The sequence below is a fragment of the Aotus nancymaae genome, unplaced genomic scaffold, assembly GCF_030222135.1.
Source record: "Aotus nancymaae isolate 86718 unplaced genomic scaffold, 86718_ANA_hifiasm-v0.15.2.pri h1tg000092l, whole genome shotgun sequence".
Taxonomy (NCBI): Eukaryota; Metazoa; Chordata; class Mammalia; order Primates; family Aotidae; genus Aotus; species Aotus nancymaae.
In genome coordinates, this window is record NW_026988507.1 from 6,354,078 (window position 1) to 6,377,308 (window position 23,231).

Sequence of the window (23,231 nt, forward strand, 5' to 3'; positions counted from 1 at the left end):
GGTAAATTTTCTTATTTATTTTTTCTTTGTGGGCAAGACAGAGAAATGTAAGTTAGACAATTAAAAACTTAGGTGAACTTTTAGTTGGGAGCAGCCATACAAAGAAAGCATGTTTGTCCATGAATTGCTTGATATCAACCTGGAGGAAGTTCTGTAAAGACAAAGCATGGTGTTTTATACCTGACCATATTTATTCAGTGTTTTCATAAATTACTTAAATCACAGTATGTAGGTGTACTTATGACTCTATGAAAGAGAGAAATGATGATGCAAGAGAGATCAAAATCCCTTGTAGTCTGTCTCTTGTATTTTGATCAGATCACATCTGGAGCTTTATATCTGTTTCTGAGTGCAGTAATTAAAAGAGGTTAGTAACCAATACACAAACAAAAAAAAATTAAAAACAAAAAAGGAGCGACATTATTGATAAGACTAGGGAGAGTTGAGGGGAAAGCAGGCAGATTTAGAGGTGCTCTAGGCACTATAGCGTGTAATGAATGCTTTAGGATCATGAGAACGCTGTGAATCTTTGTGGAGAAAGGATAGCTGCATTTCTGTTTGAGCTTTCATGTATAAGAGAAAGCAGAACTACTTATTCTGTGATATCCTAGAGCAACATTTCGTATACTTAATCTGTCATGCACCTTTTTGGACATGCTTTGTGGACATCCTCTTGTATGTGACACCTGTTACTATTCTGTGAAACAAATGCTGAGAAATACCACTTCTGAAAAAAATTTTTTGTAAACGACCAAAATGCATTTATTTAATACACATCACAAGGGCTCAACCGAGACTTAATTTAAAAGACAAAGACGAAACAAAAATAATACCACAGCTTAAGATACAGAGTCCTATACAGAAATCACAAAAAGGACAGACCATCTAAGGAAAAAAAGACGACACAAGGACAGGCTGGCCAGCCTGGGTCAGGGCTCCTGGCTGGTGACCTGCTTTGAGTAGGCTTTTTGAAGGTACTTCTTAAAAGCTCTGGGGTCGGCAGCATGCGTGTATTGATGTTGGGTTCTAGCAGGCTCTGGCTGGAGAGCAGAATGGTCCTGGCGTCATACAAGGAAGACCACTTGTCCTTCAGGATGTCCAGGCATATGTTACCCTGGGTGTCCACATTGGGGTGGTAGCAGGGCGTGAGGAACTTCACCGTGGGCGCATTGTGAGGGTAGCCACTGGGGAACTCTAGCGAGAGCTTAAACTTCAGGTCTTCATATACAGTTCTAGCTGCTCCATGGATGGTCCTTACCCATTTGAAAAGGTTGTCTGATTCAGGGAAGGCAGAAATCCCTTTATCGCCAGACATCATGAGGGCCATTAGCTCCTGCTCTAGCCTTTTGCCTATGGGACACCAGGTGGCGCCCCCGCTCGGCTCGGCTCCTTTACGGGCGGCAGCGACGCTAGTGGCGGCTGGGTCACAGTTTTGGGATGCCATCCAGGCGGCGCTGGCAGAGAGACAGGAACTCGGAGAACACGACTGCAACTGCTTAAATTTTTTTTTTTTTTTTCATTTTTATTTTAGAGGCAGAGTCTTGCTCTGTTACCCAGGCTCTGGGCTCAAACAATCCTGAGTCTCCTACGTAGGTGGCACTACAGGCATGTGCCACCACACCTGGCTGATTAAATTTTTTTTTTTTTTTTTTGTAGAAACAGGGTATCCCTATGTTGTCCATGCTGGTCTCAAACCCCTAGCCCCAAGCGATGCTCCCAAAGTGCTGGATTACAGACATGAGCGACCACATCCAGCCACAGAAACATCAGTTCTATATAGAGTATTATATTTTGGGGGGACAGAGATTAGTGGGGGTGAGGAGTGGGTTTATATTATAAAAGCAGATTTTTGATTCAACATAATAAAAACTTTTTGATTTAGAAAAAGATTGCTGGTGATTGAGGTATTGCCTCAGAGTTTTCGGCAGCCGCCTTTCTCCATGTTATCTAACTGAAGCGATTAGTGGTTAAAGCAGGAAGAATTATTCTAATTTTTATGTAGTCTACTCCTCCAGAAACAAGTTATGACAAGATCTTGTTTGGGTCTATGTATATTCAGCATAGGAAATGATTTATATATAATAGAGTTAGGGAAAATTGAAAGTAGAGGGAATTTGGAACATTTGGGAATCATTCATGTTTTCATGTTTTTTAAAACTAGGTTCACCTGGTAACTGAAGAGGAGGGATCAGCTAATACATATGCAATACATCAGGTAAATTAGCTTAAAAATTACTATCACTTAGATGTAAATGTAGACATTGTCCCCCAAAAGCAAAATGTTGACTAGTTCTCTCTCTTTTTTTTTAACAACTTTTAAATTAAGATATAATTTATATACAACCAAATTTACTTAGTTTACAGTTGTACAGGCTTTGATAAACATACAAGTTTTGATAAATGTAGGACTGTGTGGCCACCACAAACATCAATCATAAAGAACAGTTTCCCCCCCTCCAAATTTTCCTGTGCCCACTCCCATCCCTCACCCCTGGCAGCCCCTGGCCAGTTTTCTATCACTATGGGTTTGCCCTTAAAATAATGTCATATAAATGGAGTACTATAGCATATGGCCTTTTGTGTCTGGCATCTTTCATTTAGCATAGTGAATTTCAGATTCATTCATACTGTGTATATATTTGAATTTTTAACCTTCTTCCTTTTCTTGACTACATTTTGGTACTGTTCCAGCAAAGGAAGAATACCCTACAAAATGCAGTGTTTACTCACAAGCAGCTAAGTAAATAAACATTGTATGTGTTGCTATGTGTTTGCTTTCTTGTTTGAAAGAAATAAGAAATTAAAATTGTCCACCAAAATTCCAGTTATGTGAGCAGTAAAGGTTACTCTTTGTGTTACAGAAAGTACATGCTTTATTTTATAGAGATTAAATCTTTATCAGCTAACTAAGTATACCTAAACTTCTTGAATAGTGGATTGTCTAATAATATCTGATTTGAGTTGGTTACCTCAGTTATTGTGAATTCTTGATTTTAGTTAGCTATTTAGTAACATAAAAATATCAAAGCATATTATTCAAAGCATGTTTTAGACTGACTGTGATGTTTATATTCTCAGGCCCTTTTTACAAACCCAGGTTCCAGACATAAAAGTACCATTAAAAATATGATCATGTATCTTTTTGAAGGCTATTTTCATATTTTTTCCCGCTTTTCTTTCACAGGTGGTTCTTCCAATACTTGGATACAATATTCAGTACCCAAAGAACAAAGTAGGGCAGTGGTACCATGATATACTTAGCAGCGATGGACTACAGACATGTAGATTTAAAGTACCTGCTCTGAAACTGAATGTACCAGGATGCTATAGACAGATTTTGAAACATCCCCGTAATCTCTCATACCAACTAATTGAAGATCATGACATTGATGTCAAAATGAAAGATCCCCACCTTGATGAAGCAGCTTTGTCTCTTTTGATCTCTTTTGATCTTGATTCTTCATGCTATGCTACCGTTTGTCTGAAGGAAATAATGAAGCATGATGTTTAAAACTGATACCCTTGGTATAACCGTATATATGTCACTCTTTGAAGGAAAGGGAGCTAAAATGTCTTAAGCACCTCCCATGTGTTAGGAGCTTCATAATTGTTATCTCTTTTACTTGTCACAGCATTCTGAGAAGTTAGAATTTAATATGGTAATTTTACAGAGGACATGCAAGTGTCAGTGTCTAAATTTAAGGTCCACGTGACTCCAAAGGCTGTGGTTTTTTTTTTCTATTATATGTTTCAGTGACCTTTATTCTGTGTCATAAAGTTACAATCTTTTAAAACCATTAGAAATATATACAAAACTGCAAGATAACATTTAAGAAAAAAGTTGTAAATATTCATATCCTCCTGCTCCTTGCTTAGACCATTGGTGAAATGAGGTTGCAGTGAAGCAAATGTTGGAGGGAAAGATAGATGAAACATTTTGATGATTATTATTGTCATCCTTTCCTATTTTTGCAATTATCGATCAGAACAATATACAAGGGAAATACCATCCCTCTGTTTGTGGTAGATACCCCTGAGTAGTTATTACCTCTTTGTGAGACAAATAATCTTTGATGAAAATTGAAGTAAAATTTCTCATCCAATTTTTATATTTTGACATATACACTGATCCTCTTGATTGTTTGTAATTTTTTTTCATATTATCTAAAACAGATGTTAGAGTCAGACAGATCCATGCTTAGATTCTAGCTCTGACACTTACTGGTGACTTTGAGTATGTTGTTGATTTTCATGTATGGGGGTTACTTATAGAATCAAGACAATACCAACTTCATAAGTGACAGATAATCCTATTTTATGTGACAGAAAATCCACATTTTATGTTGCTGGAGGAAGAAAACATTGTGCCCATTTGAAAATTTTAATTTTTGTTGGTTTAATTATCCCACCTTATAAGTCATCCTTTTTCTATCAGTTAAATATGGGAGTGGGTGTGGGAGGAATGACTGTCATGTAGACATGTATTGATTTGGGAAGATCCGAGCATTCTTTCATTGTTGGTAAGATATAATGATGAAATTTAAAAAGCAGTGTGGAGCATTACGTATCAGTAATGTGATACTTTATATACTTACACCAGTTTAACCATTTTGGAAAATGTTAGCATAAGGAAATAAAATTCTAAAGAAGGAAGACAAGCTGTATGCAATGCACAACTTGCTTATTGCAATATTTTAATATATAATGAAAGACACTAAAAACAGTATTCAAAGTCCAGCATTACATAACTAAAGTAAGTAAAGTATGTGCCAACTTGATGGTAAAATATGTAATTATCTAAAAGAGCAATGAACAATTTAGTTACATGAGAAAATGTTGCCCCCTAAAGTAGAACACATATATTACAACTGCAATAATATTCTGAATTCGTCTTTTATAAATAAGAGACATGTTAACATAGTGATTAAAAGCACAGATATTGGAGAAAAACTCACCTAATTTGAACCCTGGCTCTGCCACATACAGCACTGCAGCCTGGGGCAATATTTAAATTCATGTGCTTCAGCTTCAACATCTGTAAAATGGGCATGTTAACATTACCTACCACATAGGATTATTGTAAGAATTTTCTAAGTTAATATATGTAAAGCAGCTTTAAAAAGTACCTGGCACTTAGTTGTTACATAAGTGTCTGCAGATGCAAGTTTGGAAGAGAAAAGAAAATAAATGAAAATGCCTTCCTGTTAAGATGAGGGGATATTTGGATTTTTTTAATACTAAAAAGTTTCTTTTTTGCTATATATTTTGACAATAAATAATTGTTAACACACAGAAATTGGATATTGTAGTACCATTGATTTTCTTTGGATTACTGCCATCATTTTAATGTTATATTGAGAATGAAGTGATGCTCTATGAGGTAGTAAAAACAATTTATCATAAATTACATCCTGTAAATATAATCATAAAATGAGTTATATAAATTAGTAAATCCTAGTTTTTAAGTTTTGAATAGCAATCGGAAAACAGGAAAGCATGAAAATGTATCATTGATATTACTTTCTTTGCCTGCAGATGGCACTATAATTTTAGACATTTATTTATTTATTTAGTAAATACTCCAGCTGTGTATAAAGGATCACTAAGTTTATAACCATAAAATGTATTGAGATATCATTCATGTGGAATATTATTTTATATGCCAATAATACTTGCCATGTTAAATTTTTTTGTTGTTTAAGGACTTTATCATTAATAGTATTCTTTGGACCAACTGATCACTAGTCAGGTTTTTGCAGTTTTGCTGGGGCATTTCAGAGCTTCATGAGCATGATATTTGGATTAGTTTTTCTTTTCTTCATATTATTATTAGAGACTTTATTTTTAAAGTGTCATCTTAGACTGCAAGGATGTTCATTAAACATCACAATTAAACATGCCAGAGGAGAAGCCATGTCATCAAAATGCCCACTTAACCTACCCAAACATCTCAAACCCACCCTTTGCTGACCGTCTATAACCTCATTTCCAAAGTTTTGCTTTATTTTTATTTTTCCTTCCAACTTTTAGGTTTGGAACATGTGCAGGTTTGTTACATGGGTAAATTGCGTTGTGTGGGGGTTTGGCATACAAATTATTTGATCACCCAGATAATGAGCATAGTACCTGATAGGTTGTTTTTCTGTCCTCCTCTTTCTCCTAACCTCCACCCTCAAGTAGGCCCTGGTGCCTATTGTTCCCATCTTAGAGTCCATTTGTACTCAATGTTCAGCTCCCACTTATAAGTTAGTAAATTTGGTATTTGGTTTTCTGTTCCTACATTAATTTGCTTAGAATAATGGCCTCCAGCTACATCCATCTTGCTGCAAAAATATGATTTTGTTCTTTTTTATGACTGTCATATTATCTGCTGTGTATGTACTATATTTTCTTTATCCAGTGCACTGTTGATGGGCATCTAGGTTGGTTCCATGTCTTTGCTATTGTCAGTAGTGCTGTAATGAACATATGTGTGCATGGTCTTTATGTAGAAGGATTTATATTTTTTTGGGTATATAACCAACAATGGGATTGCTGGGTCAAAAGGTATTTCTCTTTTAAGTTCTTGGAAAAATCTTCAAACTGCATTCCACAGTGGCTGAACTAATTTATATTCCCACCCGCAGTGTGTAGCATTCCCTTTTCTCTGCAGCATCCCCAACATCTGTTATTCTTTGACTTTTTAATAATAGCTATTTTGACTGGTGTGAGATGGTATCTCATTGTGGCTTTGATTTGCATTTCTCTAATGATTTGTGATGTTTAGCATTTTTTCATATGCTTTTGGCCCATGGATGTCTTCTTTTGAGAAGTATCTGTTCGTGTCCTTTCTTCCTTTTTTAATGGGGTTATTTTTTGCTTGTTAAGTTCTTTACGGATTCTGGATATCAGACCTTTGTTCATGCATACTTTGAAAACATTCTGTCCCATTCTGTAGATTGTCGCTTTACTCTGTTGATAGTTTCTTTGACTGTCCAGAAGCTATTTAGTTTAATTATAGGTAACACTTGTCAATTTTTTTTTTTTTGTAGTTGGAGTTTCCCTCTGTCGCTGAGGCCGGAGTGCAGTGATGTGATCTAGGCTCACTGCAACCTCCACCTCCCTGGTTCAAGCAATTCTCCTGCCCCAGCCTCTCGAGTAGCTGGGATTACAGGCACCCACCACCACACCTGGCAAATGTTTTTAGTTTAGTAGAGACGGGGTTTCACCATGTTGGCCAGGCTGGTCTCGAATTCCTGACCTCAAGAGATCCACCCACCTCAGCCTCCCAAAGTGTTGGGATTACAGGCATGAGCCACTGTGCTCAGCCTTTACTTGTCAATTATTAGCTTTGTTCTAGTGGCTTTTGGAGTCTTTATCATGACATCTTTGTTAGGTCTTATGGCCAGAATAGTATTTCCTAGGTTTTCTTCTAGGGTTTTTATAGTTTTAGGTTTTACATTTAAGTTGTTAATCCATCTTGAGTTGGTTTTTGTATCTGGTAAAAGGAAGGGGTCCAGTTTCAATCCTCAGCATGTGGCTAACCAGTTATCCCAGCACCATTTATTAAATAGGGAGTCCTTTCCCCATTTCCTGATCCCAAAGGAAAAATCAGGTGGCTATAGATGTGTGGCTTTATTTCTGGGTTATCTAACCTGTTCATTGGTCCATGTGTCTGTTTTTGTACTAGTACCATGCTGTCTTGTTTACTATAGCCTTGTAGTATAGTTTGATGTCAGGTAATGTGATATCTCCAGCTTTCTTCTTTTTGGATTAATTTTAATTGCCAAGGTTGTTTGAAATTGGGCTAGCAGTAGTGCCTGGGAGTCAGTTAGGTGAAACAAATCAAGGTCTTTTTATTAGCATTAAGATGAAAACATCTTGATTTTTTGTGAGTTATAAAAAAACTGAAAATCATGTAACTTTTTATTTAACTAACATTTTCTGAGTATCTATTATGCCAGTATCTCTCACTTTAATCCATATACCCACCCTGTGTGGAGGTATTATCTTTTCTTATTTTGCAGATTGGAAACATACCTGAGTGGTTTACTAATCTATTCAAGGTCAAACAAAATAGTGTGTGGTTAAGCTTGATTATGCTTCCTAAATCAGTACTGTTTTCATCTACCTAACATTTGCCTAAGAACAAGTTTTTTGGATAATAACTTCCACTTCTACCAACTTGATATTACCTGCCATTGATTTAATAGGCATATTAGGGCATGTCTTGGGAGAGACAAGATTCCTTTTGAGATTCTGAGACCAAAATAGAAAGTAAAGGGGATCCCTTCAGGAAATCTCTAAATCATTTTGGGATTTTCCCATTATATTTTGGGATTTGTATCATAATAATATGTAAAATCATGATAGAGCATAGGAGGTATTTTAGATGGTACCTGGCACAAATATTGAAAAAACATGGTGAGAAACTTGTTCCTTTTCAATTCGCTTTCAGTTCTTGCATCAGTCATTTTGTTTAAGGAAGGAGAAAGCTGATTGATACTATTTACATATATCAGCATTTGCTGATTTACCTTTTTAACCAACTATGCAGGCCTCAGGCTTAGAAACATCAGCAGGCAACAATATAATATGTGGCTAGAATTTAATAGGATTGCTTTGTTTTATTGAATTTATTTTCCCTTTTATTTATGGCAATCAATTCTGGCTTCCTGCTTATGTGATGGTATTATGTTTCCTTTAAAACTGAATTTAATTTTAAAGAGGTCGAATCAATTAAAGGTATTAAATAAATAATAGTATAGATGCAGTAATTATGATACCAATACATGAATGATTAGAGTATGGGATATATACTGGTACAGTTGGGAATCCCTTAAGTCAGAGATGGGCTCTACCACTGCTTTAATATGTCTTTAGTAACCCACTGATTCTTTTGTAGAATTCTCAGACTTGAAGTACTGTTAGTTATCATTTTTCAGTTCAAGATAGTATTGCATCAAACAAAATTATGAAATATATACAAATTCAAGACATTATGAGCAGAGGCATTGATGATAACATGCTGTATCTTAAAATTTTACAGAGAGATTTGATTTTAGAAAATCTTATGAAACACTAAGAACAGTGTCTGGTGCCTGGTAAATTCTAGGTAAATTTCAGCTAGAATTATTATAGTATTGCTTTACTATGCTCCCCAATAAAATTTTTATAATAAAATGGTTAGTGACTTTCCATTGAGGTCTGATCTGACTTAGTCTTGGCACAAAGAAATTACAATTCATACTTTTAGAGTTTTTTTTTTTTTTTTGAAAGTAGAAACAACTATTTCTAAATCTGGGGATTCAGTAGTTTCTTCAAATTAGGCTCTTTAAGAGCTGTCTAGGTCAATGTTCGTTAACATTTTCTACCTGGGAGCAGCCTTTAAGAGAACAAAAAGAAAATTAAACTCTATATTATTAAATACAAAGTTTTTTTTTTTTCTTTGATGTAAGGGTAGGAAAAGAGGTTGGAGGAAGATATGGGGAGGTAGGAAAATAGGACTTTTTTCCTCCATTTACTTTTGATGTTTGAATTTCAAACATGAGTATATTTGTGTATTATTTTGCGGTTAAAAACATTGAAGATTACTTAAAGTTCAGAGGGGAAATTTAAGGGAATTCATGGATTGATTGCATTTGTTCAGAATGGTTTTGGTGGCTCATGACAACATTTTGAGAGAGAGTTTTATGTATTGTACATTTTAATAGCACCAATGGCAACTAGGATAACTAAAGTTTAGGGCCTGTGTTAATAGATTTTGCTTTCTAATTTCAGAAAGATTCTGTTTCAGAGATAGCTTGATGTCTTATAGTGCTGTTTTAATCTGTTTTTCTAAGCCCTTTGATTTATATATATATTTAATAGACCACAAAGTAATATCAAATAAATGGGATACTTAAGCAACAAATATTTAAATGACTCTAAGTGAAAGATACTCTACAAAATGCTATGGGAAAGACAAAAATAAATAAGATCCCTTCCTTAGAGGGATTAACAGTGTTATATCCTTAAGTTTTCATTTAATTTGAAATGCCATATGCAAAAGGAATATGCAGACTAAATGGCAAAGAGGAAAACAAGCAACATCTTTTCATTTCACTTATAGCTCACTACATAACCAATAATGTGTTACTTGACCTCTCAGCACTCCATTCTAAATCCTTAAATGATACTTATTTAGCATTTCTAAGCATCTTGAGATCTCCTCTTAAAATATGCTTTGAACTATTCAGTCTAAATGCTGCTTTCTAAAAAGGTACTAGTTTAAAGAATGGGAAATGGTGTTAATGGAGTTAATCTTGTGTAATTTCAGTGTGGGTTGTCAAGAATACCTCTAAGTAAAGAAAATGACTCTAATCTTCTTAAGCAATTCATTTTCTCAGCAACTTTGAGGCAGGAGTTAATTTACTCTGCCTGTGTACATATGCCATCTCTCATAAAAGAAAAATTTTACTTATGGAAAGAAGTCAAGATAGCCATGAAATTATTTAAATTTAGCCTTTAGAACAAATTACAAAATATAAGATATATTAAGTTGTCTTTTTTGTTACAAACTCAAATACCAATGTAGAAATAAAACGCCTGTTGCAAGGATGGAGTTTAGCTCTGTAGTCAAAACATGAGCTATTAGGTTATTTTAAAAGAGAAAAGATCAAAGAGCTGGTCGCTCCTTAACTAAGGGTGTTTGGGCAGCAGGATAGGGTGAAGAGTAGAGGGGTAGAAACTCAATTCTTTATGCTTTTATACCAAGCCTCCCTTTTCCAATAAGCCTTACTGGCATTTTCTTAGACTAGTTAAGTCAGGATTCTGATTTTTGGACTACAATAGGGTTTTAATTTTAGTTGATCATTGTTTCCACTGCCTCCCCTGTGGCAGGGGAACACAAAAGACTAGTGTTCTTTTCTAAAAAGGGAAGATGGATTTTTTTTCTACGAATAACCTTTATAATTCACTTACAATAAAATTAATGATTGGTTATAATAAAATGAATTTTTTTGCATATGATTTTCAAAGGGAAACATTTATTTTTCTAGAAAATATTTCAAAGGAATCAAGTACATTTTTATTCTATGTAAATAATAATGTAATTGTCACATTTAGGAGGCAATAGCAAATCTGGGAAGCAGTTATTCTAAGTTGAAAGAGCATTGCTCCCAATGCATTGAAAACATTCGATGACTATTTTTTATGCCTTCTTTATTTTGATTATAACAATAATGGCCTAACTGGGTGGCCTTCCTTTTTCACTCTAGTCAGTCCATCTTTTACACTATTGTCAATTATTCTCCAAAAAGTAGAAATGTGATCCTGTCATTGTTTTTAGACCATAGAACATTTCAGAAGCTTCCCAGTATCTATGGAGTAACAGTCCAAACCCCTCAACATAGCACATTTAGACCTGCAAGTATGGCCCCAAATCTTCAAGTGGCATCCGTCACTACTCCATAGGATTTACCCTTTGTTACAGCTGTTTCACAAATACAGGTTGAATACCCCTTATCAAAAATGTTTGGGACTAAAAGTTTCAGATTTCAGATATGTTTGGATTTGGGAATATTTGTACATGTATAATGAGATACTCCTAGAGTTGGGATCCAAGTCTAAACAAAATTCATTTATGTTTCATATATGCCTTATACACATAGCTTGAAGGTAATTTATTTTTCCCTTGGGAACACTGAATAGACTATGTGTTGTGTACCTACATTTTGACTGTGACCTATCACATGAAGTCAGGTATGGAATTTTCCACTTGTGGCATCATGTCCGTACTCAAGAAGTTTTGGATTTTGGAGGATTTTGGATTCTGAAATTTCAGATTAGAGATGCTCAGGCTATATAGCAAATTTTCCTATGTTATACACCTTAACCTCCCATTCCCATTGGCTGGAACATCTCCTCTGCTTGTATTAAATGTCTTTTCTGTGAAATCTGTTCTCATAGCCTTTTGTATAGTTGTCTGCCATCTCATTGCTCACATTGTCTTGTACTTATTTGATTAAATTTTTTTTTTTTAATGAATTAGAGGTTCATCATATTGCCCAGCTAGGCATTGAACTCATAGCCTCGCCTCTTCAAGCGCCAGGACATCTGGCCGGAGCCACCGTGGCTCCTGTACTTATTTGATTAAATATCTGGATCATCTACTATGAACTATTCAAGAGCACTGATCTTTATACCTCTGGCACCTATCAGTGCCTGACATATAACAGGGTTAAAAATGCTGAGTAAATACCGCAAATATACCTTAGCAAATTTATTTGATAAATATACATCTCAAGAAAGTTATAAAGTAGTTCTTTCCCCTCACAAGAAGTTTAGAGTATCAAAATTGGTATTACTATGATACTCTTTCTTTTGTAATAGTTTCATCTTTGTCTTTTCTTGAAATATTAAGTGCATTGTAGAATTTCATTTAAAATTTAGAACAAGCTATCAGGTATGATAACTATTCTCATTTTACAAATGAGGATTCTAGGGCTTCAAGAACTTAAGTAGCTTTCTCCAGGTTGTAAAGAGAGTTTAACCTGGCCCTTTTTGGTTTTAAGACCATGGTGATAACCACTTTGCTCTATTGATTTCTAATGGAAAGTGCTTCAATTTTCTACTTTGCCTAGCTAGTGATTATTTAATTTCTGCTTATTTCTGAATTTATCTGCCTATTCCTAAAACTTCATGACCTTAAGGAAAGTTGGGGAAAATTTACTTTAATTGCTTTAATGACAACAACTGTCAATCATTGAGTACTGTGTATTAAGTATTTTATATTTTATCACCAAATACACGTGGGATGAGTACTGTTTTTGTTTTCATTTTATAGATGAGGACACAGATAGAATGCAGTTAGGAAACTGGAGAAAGAGAAAACATGGAGAATTATCTGGAACTAATAAGACAGTAAAGTACAGATTTAAGAAGTCCAATGAATCCCAAGCAGTGTAAATTAAAAAACAGCATTGAGATACATTATAGTGAATATGCAGAACATGAATAAGAAGAAAAACCTTAAAGGCTGCTTTAACAGTATAATGAATGACCAATATACTCAGCAGCCACAGAACTTCTATTCTTTTAAAGCATCCATGGGACATTTATAGAAATTGACTATGCACTGAACTATAACCGTATGCAATAAATTTCCATATGACTGAAACCATATGAGTGTATTCTTTTGCCACAACACAATTATGCTAGAAATGAACAACATAAAGTTAACTGGAAAATCTGTATATATTGAAAACTAAGAGATGATACACTTTTTTTTTGTTGAGATGAAGTCTTGCTCTATCACCCAGGCTGGAGTGCAGTGGCATGATCTTGGCTCACTGCAGTCTCCGCCTCCTGGGTTCAAGTGAAGTTCTCCTGCATCAGCCTCCCAAGGAGCTGGGATTATAGGCATGTGCCACCATACCCAGCTAATATTTGTATTTTTAGTGGAGATGGGCTTTTACCATGCTGGCTAGGCTGGTCTCGAAATCCTGACCTCAAGTGATCTGCCAGCCTCAGCATCCCAAAGTGCTGGGATTACAGGTGAAGAGATACACTTCTAAGTAATCTATATGTCAAGTAAGAGATAACCAAATTAGAAAATATTTTGAACTTAATTATATTAAACCATACTACACATCAAAACTTGTGTGATGCACTTAAATCAGCATGTAGAGGGAGATTATATTCATAAATGCTTATGGTAGAAAAGAAGGAAGGCTATACATTATGTAGCTATGTACCCATCTAAAGAAGTTAGGAAAATGACATCAAATAGAATATCAAAAGAAAGAAGGAAACAATAACTTAAAACAAATGAATGAAATAAAACAGAATGGAAGAGAGGATCTACAAATCCAAAAGCTGGTTTGTTGAAAATACTAATAGAGCTGACATACCTGTGGTGAGACTGATGGAAATAATGCAGTTACAAATAACCAATATCATAATTGGAAAGGAAATCATTATAGGTACTATAAAAATTAAAAATATAATAGTATATTATGAATGATTTTATGCCAGTATAATTCAAAGTGTAGATAAAATGGAAAATTCATTGAAAAATATGATTTAACAGTATTATGTTATGTGAATACTATAATGATAATACTGTAATCATTAGATGAACCAGTAGTCTAAAATTTTTCCATATAGGAGAGTCAGGCCCAGATGGTTTCGATGGTTGGTTCTACTAGACATTCAAAAAAATAATTCAAGTCTACACAAGCTGTTCCTGAGATTAGAAAAAATAAGGAAGAGTCCCCCCAGCAGTTTCTTACTTTATGGGACCACAAACCTAAAAGATAGACGACTGCTTTTGCATCCAAGAAATCCTTCATGAACACCTCTCTAATCACAAATCCCCACCTCCACGGTTAGCTTTATTTCAACTTTTATAATACTTTTCTTTTCTTTATAGCTTTACCATAGTCTACTTTTGTCTGATGTTGAACTTTGTGTGAATGGAATTGTTCATGTCTGTGCTTGTGTCTTCCTTCTTTTACTCAATAATGTCTGAGATCAATCATATTACCGAATATTTTGTTTAGGGTTTTTGCATCTCTGTTTTAGTGTGAGTTTGGAATGTAAATTTCCGTTCTCAGACTATCTTCTGGCCTGAATTTGGTCACTTCAGTATATGTTTTAAAAATATTATTTAACATTCCAATAAATTTTAAGAACTTTTATATTGTTATGTATCATAAATTTTTTAGAAAGCAAGAATAAATATTATAAAACATCCTTTGGTTTGAGGAAACTGCTAAGTCTGTTAGTGATTGAAACAAAGATTCATTTTTAAAAGCTGTTTTGTTTTCTCTTTGCTTTGCTGTATTTGGGGTTTTGGGAGAAGGCACACACATGCAGATGCACATACACACGAATGCATATATTGAACTTGCATTTTTTTTTTTGAGACAAAGTCTCACTCTGTTGCCCAGGCTGGAGTGCAGTGGCTGACCTGATCTTGGCTCATTGCAACCTCCACTTCCCAGGTTCAAGTGATTCTCCTGCCTCAGCCTCCCATGCAGCTGGGACTACAGTTGCACTCCACCATGCCCAGTTAATTTTTGTATTTTTAGTAGAAACAGGGTTTCACCATGTTGGCCAGGATGTTCTCGACTTCTTGACCTTGTGGTCTGCTCACCTCTGCCTCCCAAAGTGCTGGGATTACAGCCATGAGCTATCACACATGGCCAATGAACTTGCATTTTAAACATACTAGGGGAGTAGTCTTTGAGAAAACCCATGGTGGTTACCATGAACACAACAAAGGAAACCATCAATAGAATGAAGAGCCAAGCTATGGAATGGGAGAAAATATTTGCAAACCATACATATCATAAGGGGTTAATACCCAAAAGTATAAGGAACTTAATAGCAAGAAAAAAAGCTTGATTAAAAAATGAACAAAGGACCTGAATAAACATTTCTTAAAGGATGACATATAAATAATGAATAGGTATACGAAAAAATGCTCAACATTGCTAATCATTAGGGAAATGCAAATCAAAACCACAGTGAGTATCACATCTCTTAGAATGGCTATTATAAAAAAAGATGAAAGACAACAAATCTTGGCAAGGATGTGGAGAAAAGGAAATCCTTGTACATTGTTGGTGGCAATGTAAATTAGTAAAGTCATTATGAAAAACAGTATAGAGGCTCCTCAAAAAATTAAAAATAGTACTACCATATGATTCAACAATCTCACCACTGGGCATATATCTGAAGGAATGAAATAAGTATATTGAAGAGAACTTTGCACTCCCATGTTTATTGCAGCAGCATTCACAATAGTCACAATGTGGAACCAACCTATGTGTCCATCAGCAGATGAGTGAATAAAGAAAATGTGGTACATATACACAATGGAATACTATTAAGCCTTTAAAAAGGAGGAAATTCTGTCATTTGCTGCAACATGGATGAACCTGGAGGACATTTCAACTGCTGTAAACTTTGAATGGCTCTAAAAGAAGACTTAAAAATATTCCATAAAATTTTATAAGCAGTTAAAGTTTATATTATATGATATATATATATATATATATATATATATATATATATATATAAAAGAATAACAGGCAAAGTGTTTGTGAGAGTGCCTATTTGCTGGGCACTCTCACAAACGTTTCACCTGTTATTCTTTTAATCCTAAGTTTAACCAGGAAGTGTATGACACACAAAACCCACTATTAAACTATTATAGTCAGAAAAGCAAGCTTATATGTCTCATTAAAATTTCAAAAATCCTTTATTTTGAAATTTTATACAAATTCTATACTTAATGCCTTCCCTAGTAGTTGTGTTTTGTTTTTCTTATAATTATGTAAAGAAAGGTAATCATTTTTCCCCCACGAATACCCCTAATTTTCTCCAGTCTACTTTAGAGTGACACAGTTACCGTTTTCTTCATGTGAGAGGAAAAGTTTGGGGAGCAACACTTTACACGGAGCCAGATAAAATAGAGGAAGAGGTTGAAGGCAAGATTCCTCATTATTCTTAACCATTCTGCATTTTCAGAGTATATTAAAAACAAATAATGTTAAAAAACATGATGTCCACATCAAAATGACTATTTATTGCCCTGTGTGTTTCTCCTTTGTTTTCCTCTCTCTTTTTGGTCCATGCTGCCATGCTCTCAGTCTTCATTGGACTTGATCAGTTCCACAGCCACAGAAAGCCTTAGGTGGTTGGTTGGCTTCATAAAATACTTCTGTGACCTTTGTACTGATAATTACTTAGTGTTCCCAAAAGGAAACTCACTGGGAGCAATCCTTCAACTTCAATGCCTGCTCTGATTTCACAGTGAAATACGTCCTTGCACTTATAACCCCCTCATAGCTCATGTAACTCTACTAGGTACACTTGCATGACTTAGTGCACTAAGAAAAGCTGGTGGCTACCCTACAGTTCACTCTGCCTATTTCTGGAGTTTTAGAATGTTTATTTTTATTATGCAGTTTTTTTTAAGATGATGAATTAAAGCATTTTGATAATCAGCTGAATAGCTCTAACAATTGCAGTTGAATAGAATTTCTTTTAGTAGGAGCTACTGGAAAATAATCTGTATATGTTCTTCTATGAGAAAAATTGCAAACTTAGCATTTTCAATCCTTGACTACTGAGTTTACAATTGTGTTTTATGTTATCCAGGAGAGTAGATAACACACTGTCTTGTGAGACATAAGTTGGAATTTAGATTTCTGCCAAAACACCTTCAGGTGACTTCTGACATGAACATGGCTGTATAACTGGGCATTTCCCCCTTCTGGAAGTCATACAAAAAAAATGAGAAAATGGCAATTAAAAAAAAAACCTACAAACAATATAATGAGCAAATTTAATGAACATCTATGAGCTAGCTACCAGGAGCAGATGAGACCTGAAAATTTGCATAGTAGAGAATGAAAAAGTGGCAAGACTGTACAATAATAGCAGATCTCAAAAGCAGCAAAAACTGCTTTTTCTAAAAAAAAAAAGTAACTTTGATTATTTTCAAGGGTGTAAAAAATTAAGCAAGGCTGGCAGCAGAAACCCTGCTGAAACTGATTTGGGGCTAAACAAGCATCACAAACAATAGTGTGCTATATTTGTAGAAAGTAGAAGAGGGAAGCTTTGAGTTATAAAGCTTGGAAGATTATCTTGGCCTCTCCCTCCTAATAAAGAACTTCCTGCAAATATCTCTTCTGGGAAATTTAACTCATTAAATTATGAGTGATAAAGGACATTGGCATGGCCTTAATACAAAGATACTGTCAGATAAATGTGTGGAAGAGAGCAGCAAAATTTACCAGCAGACTACACAAAGGTGGACATAAACAAGATAAAAAAACATGATAAACACAATTTTTTTTTTGTAAAACAATAATTTCTGTAAAGGATGACTGTAAAAAATAAATGGATCAAATATAAGAGAACGTAGGAAAGATATGACAAGACAAAAGGAGGAGGAGATGAAACCTGAGGTAGTGGATCTTAGGAAAGATACAAAAGACAAAAGAAAAATCATCAAAGAAATGGAAATAAATTGAAAGAAGCACAGGTAACAATAGAAATTAAAAAACACACATTAAGAGAAAACAAAGACTACCACTAGAACAAAGTTGAGCTCTCCCAAGTATGAAGATTCAAACACACAAAAGATACTCACAAATGCAAGAAAAACAATAAAATGAAATGTTAATGGTTTGGATATAAAAGACTACAAAAGACCTTTATGTCTGTTTTAACAAGCATCTCTGAGACAAAACAAAAATTATACTTTCCTATGGAATTAACAGAGGGTATTGGATTTAAGGAAAGCTTGATGGACTGACCACAAGGGTGAAAGGGTGAAATAATTTTTTTTTTTTTAAGCAACATGGTCTTGCAATGTTGCTTAGGCTGGAGTACACTGCCTATTCACAGGTGTGATTATCATAAGGCACTGCAGCCTCAAACTGCTGGGCTCATGAAATCCCCCTGCCAGAGTCTCCAAATAGCTGGGACTACAGGCACATGGCATTACCTCAGGCTGACATGAATTCTTTGACTAAGCAGAGAGTCATAATAGCTCCCATTCTGAGGGTAGGTAAACTCAACCTAACATAATCTGTGTACCAGTGTAAGCTCAACTCAAACTCTAGAAATAATCAGAATAAGCAGCCTTTCCTCCAATAGCCAAATAAGGGAAGAGCTTGTACTATTTGAGAAATAAATAAAACAAAACACTACTGATATCTTATACTCAATTTTGGGAATTGATTTTTTTTTTTTTTTAATTTTTTAGAGCCAACCTTGCTGACCAAGGGAACTGAATTTTTAAAATAAAACATTTAATGAAGCAAGAAAGTGTGATCCATAATGAAGAGAACACTTAATGTTAAAATATTGAACAGCTTCTCCTAAAGATCAGAAACTAGGAAATAATGTCTGCTCTCACCACTTTCGTGATACTAGAGGGCCTAGCCAGGGAAATAAAGCAAGGAAAAGAAATTAGATGTAATTACATAAAGCTTGGAAAAGAATAAATTAAATTTTTATTTTTGGAAGACAGCATGATGGTAGACATAAAAAATGCAAAGGAATCTACAAACAAAAGCATCAAACTAATTGATGCTTTTAGGCAGCTCACAGACTAAAAGGTCAATGTGCAAAAGTTAACTTGATTACTATATAATAGCAATGAATAATTGTACAATAAAAATTTAAAAACAATAATATTTACAATAGCATAAAAATATAAAACATTTAGGAATGTATTTAACAAGTGGTTAACGTGTTTTTTACACTGTTAACAAAACATTTCTGAGAGAAAAATTTAAAAGATATATATGGGAAAGATATATGATGTTCATTGACTGGAAGACTCAATGTTGTTAAAATGGTTTACCCCAAATTGGTATACAGAGTAGATTAAATGCCAACCAAAACACAACCTCTCTTTGACAGCCTGTTGTTTGCGTGAAAAAATGATACAAATAAGCAGTCTCCAACCTTTTTGGCACCAGGAACTGGTTTCATGGATGACAATTTTTCCACGGACAGGGCCGGGGGATTTGAGGAGATGGTTTTGGGATGAAACTTCCACCTCAGATCATCAGGCTTTAGGAGCCCAAAACCTAGATCCCTCGCATGCACAGTTCACAATACGGTTTGCGCTTCTATGAGAATCTAATGCTGCCACTGATCTAACAGGAGGCAGAGCTCGGGCAGTAATGCTGGCTCATCTACCACTCACCTCCAGCTATGTGGCTGGGTTCCTAACAGACCAGTGCCAGTACCAGTGGGTACCGGTCTATGGCTTGGGGTTTTGGAACCCCTGGAACAAATGATTTGGAAAATTGTTGGTCAGTTTCTCATAACTTTCACATACACTTACAATATGATTCAGTAATTCCAAACTAGATGTTTCCCAAAGATTAATGAAAATACATATCTAGAAATAGAAATATCATTTGACCCAGCAATCCCATTACTGGGTATATACCCAAAGGATTACAAATCATTCCATTATAAAGACACATGCACACGTATGTTTATGGTGGCACTGTTCACAATAGCAAAGACTTGGAACCAACCCAAATGCCCATCAATAATAGACTGGATAAAGAAAATGTGGCACATATACACCATGGAATACTATGCAGCCATAAAAAGGATGAGTTCATGTCCTTTGCAGGGACATGGATGAATCTGGAAATCATCATTCTCAGCAACCCGACACAAGAACAGAAAACAAAACATTGCATGTTCTTACTCATAAGTAGGTGTTGAACAATGAGAACACATGGACACAGGGAGGGGAACATCACACACCAGGACCTGTTTGGGGGTGGGAGGCTAGGAGAGGGATAGCAGGGGGTAGGGGGATAGGGGAGGGATAGTATTAGGAGAAATACCTAATGTAGATGACAGGGTGATGGATGCAGCAAACTACCATGGCACATATATACCTATGTAACAAACCTGCACATTCTGCACATGTACCCCAGAACTTAAATATAATTAAAATAATACAAATGCATTTCTACAAAAATGAAGGATAAAAAATGTTCATGGTGACTTATTTATAATAGTCAACAACTGGAAGCAACTCAAATGTCCACAAAAGGAACATGGATAAACAAATGATGGTATATTTACATAATGGAATAAAAAACAATTTAAAACTACTGATCATGCAACATGCATGCATATTAAAAACATTATGTTACATAAGGGAAGCCAGAAGCAAAACAGAACATGTGCTATGATTCCATTTATATGCAGTTCAAAGCAGGCAAGATAAACTATGGTAATAAAAATCAGAACAATGGTTGCCTCAGTGTGTAGGGGGGAGAGGAGAAGCCAGAGCGCAGAGGAAAGGAGGTTTGATTTGATTCAAGGACCACAGGGAAATTTTTCATGTGAAAGAAATGTTCCCTACCTTGTTTGAGATGGGATAAATGGATTTATTAATCTGTCAAAACTAGTTACACTGTACACACTTAAGATGTGTGCATTTCTGAATGTCAGTTATACTTGAATAAAAATGTTATAAAATATGTGTGGGAGGCATGGCAATTTTTCTCTCACATACTCCTCCAAGAGTGAGGTTGGCAGGCAGCATGCAGTTAGCTACAGGCCTGCATTTATTTACCTACATACTTTCAGGATGTATACTGCAGCATTGACGACAAGGACATGTTCTCTCCTGCAATCCTGCCAGTGCTTAGCGGGGCAGGGATATTAAGGCCTGGCCGTCTCTGCCCAATCTGAGACTTCTCTAATGCACAGTCTTTGTTGTGGAGCTCCCTGTAAAGTTGGTCATGACTGTTTCAGAGCTACACTGCAGTCAGAAGATCTTCCTACCCAACTGTCCTTTTCTTCCCCTCCGTATTCTCATTTCAGACCCATACTATGGTCTGAAGGCTTTTCCGGTTCCTTCTCTTCATTATCTGTCAGTCATTAGCCCTCAAATCCTTTTGCATGTCTAATTCCATCTTGGCTTCTGATACAATTTAATTTATTCCATCTGTCTTCTGTCAATTTAAAATAAAACTGTGATGAAAATGAGGCCATATATATGTCATATCATAGCAGAAAGCAAATCTCACTCTATCCTGTATGACACAGACTCACCCAAAACAAATAGAATCAAAATGATCATATGTAAAGTTGTAAACAAAGGCAAATATGAACAGAAAGCAGTGGTCATGATGTTAATATCAGTTTAGGATGAATTCAAGTCAAAATACATTAAATGAGACAAAGAAGTATGCTTTATAGTGCTAAAGCTTCTAAATTACAAAATTACAATGAGCTGGAATAGTTATGCATTGATAAAGGAGTTTCATCAGTCCCAAAGCAGATATTATATAGATAGAAGGAAAAATAGAAATAAACTACATTAAATGTAGTATATTTTACTTCCCTCCATCCATGATGGGGTAAATGGGAAAAAATATGTTTAGATATAAAGAATTATGTTAATTCATAAGGTAGATATTTATATGACATAAAATAAGCTATATACATAGAGAATACAGAGTAAAACATGTTTTCATTGCCAATGTAGCAGTCTATGGAAACTGGCCATATATTTACAAACCAAAAAATTAAATCCCAAAACATTGAAAAAGTGGAAGCATTTTTCAATCATAATTTAATGCAAGTAAAAATGATTAATGAGCATAGCAAAAACACCATGAGGTCCCATGAGAGCAGGGATATTGTTGGTTTGTGGGTTTTTATCATTGTATCCTCAGCACCTAGCACAGTGTCTGCCAGATAGTAGGTACTCAATAATTCCTATGAATGAGTAAATGAAGAATAGAAGACAATACTATTGATGTAATTCTTTGTGAAGGACTACAACTAAATTTATTCCATGTAAATGAAAGTCTTTCTGGAGGCAGAGAGATGCTATACTCATTGATTGATTTGTTTATTCAACAAATATCTACTTAGACGGCAGACACTAGGTTAAGCATGAAGTAAACAGTGGTAAGAGGAATAGACATAGTTCCTGACCTTAAGAACTTACGGTGTGGGAGGTTACTGTTTAAGAACTTAGCAATTCTCTATTTCTAATATTCTATGTGCAACTGTAATTATACATTTGTAATGGTGCAGTATTAGACGACTCTCACAGCTATTTTCTTGATTCTCACAGTACAGATGTTGTATCCAATATACAGACAAAAGAAACAGATACTTAAAAAGTTATGCTTTGTATTTCATTTGATTTAAGAAATATTTATTGAGTGCCCACTATGTGTCAAGAAATTTTTAGGAGCTAGAGACACAGAAATGGACAAGACAGAGAATAATCCTTCTAGTGAAGACGATGGGAGGGGCTGGCAAACAATAAACAAGCAAGTTTAAAAAGTCAATTTAAATATGGTAAGTATTACAGAATAAATAAATGCAGTGATGCAGTTAGAGAGTGACTATAGAGAGGGACTTCTTGAGGTAGTGACAGAAACTGAAAAATGAAAAGGAGAGGGGAGCGGAGCAAGACGGTAGAATAGGAGGCTCAACTAATTGTCTCCCCTGACAAGAACACCAATTTAACAACTATCTACACCAAAAAAGCACCTTCATATGAGCAAATAATCAGGTGAGCACTCACAGTACCTGGCTTTAACTTCATATAACTGAAAGAGGCACTGAAGAGGTAGGAAAAACAGTCTTGAAGCACCAACACCACTCCTTCCCCATTCTCTGGCAGTGGCAACTTGGTGCAGAGAGCATTTCTGTGCACTGGAGAGAGGGATTGACTCAGTGCTGCC

General features: G+C 35.2%; 1 protein-coding gene and 1 pseudogene across 7 annotated transcripts in view; one reads left to right on the top strand and one right to left on the bottom strand.

Moving 5' to 3' along the window:
- The window catches only part of PUS7L (pseudouridine synthase 7 like), a 36,816-nt gene extending 22,321 nt beyond the window's left edge, over positions 1-14,495 (top strand). For 5 of the 7 annotated variants that reach the window (XM_012459058.2, XM_012459060.3, XM_012459059.2 and 2 more), the window contains 2 exons: positions 2,162-2,215; positions 3,185-5,292. In XM_012459058.2, the coding sequence (XP_012314481.1) occupies positions 2,162-2,215; positions 3,185-3,511 (381 nt within the window). In that variant the 3' untranslated portion in view covers positions 3,512-5,292. Of the gene's footprint in view, positions 1-2,161; positions 2,216-3,184; positions 5,293-7,031; positions 8,449-12,805 lie in introns of those variants that run through there. The other 2 variants (XM_012459061.3, XM_064369839.1) reach the window with 2 other exon arrangements.
- Positions 930-1,444, bottom strand: LOC105721849 (ubiquitin-conjugating enzyme E2 C-like; annotated as a pseudogene).
- Positions 14,496-23,231: the final 8,736 nt, after the last annotated feature.